General features: G+C 38.6%; 1 protein-coding gene across 1 annotated transcript in view; it reads left to right on the forward strand.

The window, feature by feature from the left end:
- The window catches only part of CUNH10orf67 (chromosome unknown C10orf67 homolog), a 137356-nt gene that overhangs the window by 53506 nt on the left and 78951 nt on the right, over window positions 1–4899 (forward strand). The window contains exon 5 of the mRNA XM_023701982.1: window positions 2895–3044. Within this exon, the coding sequence (XP_023557750.1) occupies window positions 2895–3044 (150 nt within the window). The remainder of the gene's footprint in view (window positions 1–2894; window positions 3045–4899) is intronic.

Here is a 4899-nt window from a genome sequence, read left to right on the forward strand (position 1 = left end):
CAAGTCTGCATCTTGTACAACAATTAACCACTAAGAAGAATATATGCAGTGTGTTATTTGTTGAAACTGTACTTCCGATTTGATTTGAAACTGTCTCATTGGTGTTTATCAATAAAATTTTGAATAAAAAATAAAACAAATAAAAAATAAAAAAGTAAATAAATGAAATAAATAAATAAATAAATAAATTCAATCACATAAAAATCTCCATTTTCCCCCCTCCTCCTACATTTCATGCTTTGATATCACATTTTACATCTTTCCTGTATTATACATCAGTCTACAACTTATTGTAGCTTTAGTTTTTTACACTTTTATCTTTTAACTTTTATTAGAAAGTTAGTAGTGATTTATGTATTACCATTATTTCTGAATTTGGCTATATCTTTCTCCTTCCAGTAGATTTTCTCCTCATATACTTTTCATGTTGTTATTTAGCTCTCTTTCATTTCAAGTCAAAGAACTCACATGAGCATTTTCCTGAAGTCTATTTAATGATCAGTTTCTTGAGCTCTTGTTTTCTTTAGGGTATCTTTATCTCTCTTTCATGGTTGAACAATAGTTTTGCAGTATACTTGGCTGTAGTTTTAATTTTTTCCAGCCCTTTCAATATTATTGTATTTCTCATAGCCTACATGGTTTTTGCTGAGAAAATGTGTTAAGAGCCTCATGAAAGTTCTCCTCTATGTGACAGCACTCTTTTCTTTTCTGCTTTCAAGTTTTTCTCTTCATCTTTGATTTTTGAGAATTTAATTATGGTGACTTAGAATATTTGTTGGGTGGTTAATCTTTCTTAGAATTGTTTGAGGTTCAGGAAGTTCAGTGTGTGTATCTCCCCCAAGATTTAGCAATTTCTCCACTATTCTTTCTTTCAAGAAGCTTTCTCCCCACTTCTCTGTGCATCACAAAATTTCATAATTCATATATCCAATGTTGTGTTTTTTCCTATACCTAATTTTAAATGTCTTCAGTTTTATTAATTTCTTCTTCCTCCTGATTGAATGTGTTGTTGAAGTTCCCTGTTGTATTTTTAATCTGTCATTGTATCTTTTCAGGGTTGCTGTTTGGTTTTTTTTTTTTTTTTTTTTTTTTTAATGTATTTGGTACAAGGTCTGACTATGCAGCTCGGACTTGTAATGATCTTCCTGTTTTCAGCCTCCCCAGCACTGGAATTGCAGGCATGTGCCACCATGCCTGGTCTTGGTGGCTAGCTCAGCATGCCCAGGAGCGAGGTCAGTGTGGCATGTGGTGCTAGGGATCAAACCCTGGTCCCTGAGCTTGTCTAAGTAGGCGCTTAGGCTGCTGAACTATCTCACCAGGCTTCTGTTTCATTCTTTTGTTCAATTTATCTGTTTCTCATTTAGACTTTTAAATTGTGTCCATACATCATTTTCCTGATTTTGTTTGTTTTATTCTTTACTGTGACATTAACCTTCTTTAAGTTGATTATTTGGTATTCTTCACCAAGCAATTTAGAAATTCGCATTCTTTGCCAGGCAATTTGGAGATTTCCAAGCCTTATTCGTTTCCTTTAGCTATGTCACATTTTCCCGATTCTTCATGATCTACATAGATTTATGTTGGAGTCTGTGCAGGCATCAATGTTTATAAATTAATTTTGGCAGGTAAATAATTTCTCTTTTTGAGTCCCTGAGCTGACAGAATAGCAGCTGGTTCATGTGACCACTGCTGGGTCCTCAGCAGGTCCACAACTTGCTGGTTTACTCCCAGGGGCTTGATTCTTTCTGGTCCTTCAGAAGACTCAACTGCCTCTACCACCTTGATCAGTGGATTGGTGCTAGATGAAAGGTTTGCTGTAGGTTCTGGGGTTGGGACAACTGAAGATGGACCTGTTAACAGGTGGCACCTAAGTGTGGCTCCCTCAAGTCCCTGGATAGGCATCTTGGAGTTAGCACTGCTCCTGGACCATGACTGCGTGGGGCTAGAGCTGGATCACACAGCTGCTTCAAGATAAATGTAGTCAGGCTGAGGGCAGTAGATAGGCCTCAGGGGACATTTCTGCTGAAAGATCTCTGGCTAGGCAGGACTGCATCTGGACTGAACCTGGGGTGAAACAACTGGATTTCAGGGACACTGTAAGAGGAAAAACAGACAGTCTTATCTCCCCACAGGTCCCCGACTGTTGACAGATGACCCATGAGAGGGGTTGGGCTGAGTTATGAGGTGTTTTAAGATTTGCTATGAGACGGAGATTGACAGCCTGACTCCAAGAGCATGGATGGTCAAGACTCGCAGTGGGCCCCCTGGGAAGTGAGACTGCTCTTGGACCACAGCTAAAGAGGCTTTAGCTGAGTAAGAGGGCCCATTCAGGTCCTACAACTATAACTGAAGCCAGTAGACCTGTGACCAGAACAGATGGTCCTGGTGGGTGCACCGAGACCAAAGAGATTCTACCTACCCTCACAGTGGGATAAAGCCATTTCGAGGCTGGTAGCCCAAATCACAGTTGGTGGTAACCTGGGTGCCGGCCCGCCCTTGAAAACAGCCTTCCTCTACCTTGGGCTCCACCAGAGTTAGACAACTTCCTGCCCAGGTTGCAAAGCATCTACAAAGACGCTGACTGATAAATGGCTGCCAAATTCTTGTTGCTATGATGAAAGAGGTATCAGTTAGAGACCTCCTATTCTGCCATCTTGATTTTTTGCTATTATTATTTGCATGTTTGCTAAAGTTGGAGCAATGTAGCATTCTTTGTGTTCTATAGAATAATGCTGTGCTGCATCACCCAATATTTTAGCAGATATTTTATTATAATTACTTACTAAAAATTGTGCACAACTTACAAAAATAACATTACAAGACAGCAGCTTGAATAAAATTGAAAGAGTTTCTAGTTTAGTATCTAATTTTTATTGTTGCTTTTTTCCTCCCAGCAATACTTTGATGTACAGCAAGAGGAAACTGCTTCACACAATGCTGAAAATGTCAAATTGGGTGTTTTGTCAAGGAAACTGAAAGAGAAAGAAGAAATTATTAAGGAATTAAGAGATGCTCTAGATCAATGTGAAGGATTTCAAAAACTTGTAAGTTTCAAGGCAAAGAATAATTAACTTTAACGTATGTAAATAAAGTCATAAATAGCTAAAAATCTTGGGTTAAGAAAGAATGAAAGTAAATTGATGCATCTTGGACATCTCTCTATAATGTAAGCCAGTCTGACATAGCATATTCTAGAAAACTCAATAATTATGAACAAGAGCTATGTAATTATTCTCAATTTTTACTTATAATGGGCATAAACAATGTGTCTCTCACTGAAAAAAAATCACATTATAGAAGAACATGAAAATGGGTTTTTGTATTTCTCAGGACTCCTACTTTTTTTTCAGAATAGCTCAAAAGACACAAACCAAGGGCCGGCCAAATAGCTCAATGGATTAAAGCTCCTGCAAGCAGGTGCAGGGGCCGAGGGTTCAATCCCCAGGTCTGCTGTGCTGGCCCCACCCCTCAGGTACACTGAGGTGGCGATTGAGACTGGGCATGGTGACACACGCCTGTAATCCTAGCTCTTGGGAGGCTGTAAACAGACGGATCACTATGAGTCCGATATAGTAGTGAGACCCTGAACTCCCTGTAAACCCTTCCCTAAAATACAAAAAATAAATAAATACGTAAATTATGCTACCATGATATATATTCCATGTTATATTACAGCACATTGCTATACCAATACATATATGTATATGCACAAGAAAAATGTGGGTGGTTACATGGTGAAAAGTTAACCCTAGGAAGAAACACTGTGGGTTGCTTGTCATCTCAAGTGCAATCTAAGGTTCATCTAAATACCAGCTTAGTGTTCTTATTTACCTCTCCAACGTTAGAAGAAATGAGAAAATGCATATAAACCATTGAAAAGGACTGTGTTTACCACCTGGGGAAGGAGTGTCGCTTTGTTAATCTATCAAAATTGCTTATGTACAGTGAGCACCTTTTAAGCAATGTAGTATTAAATACATGATGAGCATAGATCTAATAAAGTTTAACATTATTTTATATGTTGTGATTTCATTGGAGTAGAAACCCCATAATTCAGTATTTGAATTTCTTTTTTTTTCATCTTTGCCTGATTCTACATCTATCCCTATTTTTTTTAGAAAACAATTTAACAAAAAGTACTAAAAATGATCACAGCTAGATTTTAATCCTTCCATGACCAAAGATATCCACAGAATTGTCCCAAGGTAATTTTGGTCCATTTAGTTCTCATTCGTGACAAACAAGGCTACATATGCTTGGCTAAAGTAGAACTAGGATAAGTATACCAGGTGTACTGAATGTGAATGGCTTTGGGTCCTTTAAAGAAAGATTAGAGTATAAATTCTAGTTAGTAAGGGGAAATGCAGATGTTCTTATGACTATCTGTCCCATAAAATATACGAAACAGGACTTTGGATGGTACAAATATCCTGATTCAGTGAGAGGGCTCCTTACACTTTATCCTTTATAAATCTTTACTCCTCTCAGTGCTGCCCAGAACTAGTGTGATGGTCTATCTGGATGTTCTGGGACAAGAATGAGGATGGATGTGGACAATAAGTAGGAGGCTGCCCTCCACTCAGGTATGAGTGGTCAAGCCAGCATCCAGAGCAGCTTGGGGATTGCACAGTAACTTGCCTACCTAGAGGCCAGGTGAGTGATTTTGTTAGCACCCTACAATTTATGGAATGTGAGGTAATTCTAACTGATGAAAGGGAGAGATCTCTCCTGGGGAATCCAACAAAATGTATGGCCTTGGTCTCCTCACTAATGGTGATGAGAAGCACCCAGGATGTGTTTCAAGGACGTAGACCTGAGTGCCATAAAAGCAAGTCATGGATTATATCAAGTAAGCCAATGGAAGGGCCAGGGAAATAGCTCAGTAGAATAAGCATTTGC

The sequence above is a fragment of the Octodon degus genome, unplaced genomic scaffold, assembly GCF_000260255.1.
Source record: "Octodon degus isolate 3935 unplaced genomic scaffold, OctDeg1.0 scaffold00145, whole genome shotgun sequence".
Classification (NCBI taxonomy): Eukaryota; Metazoa; Chordata; class Mammalia; order Rodentia; family Octodontidae; genus Octodon; species Octodon degus.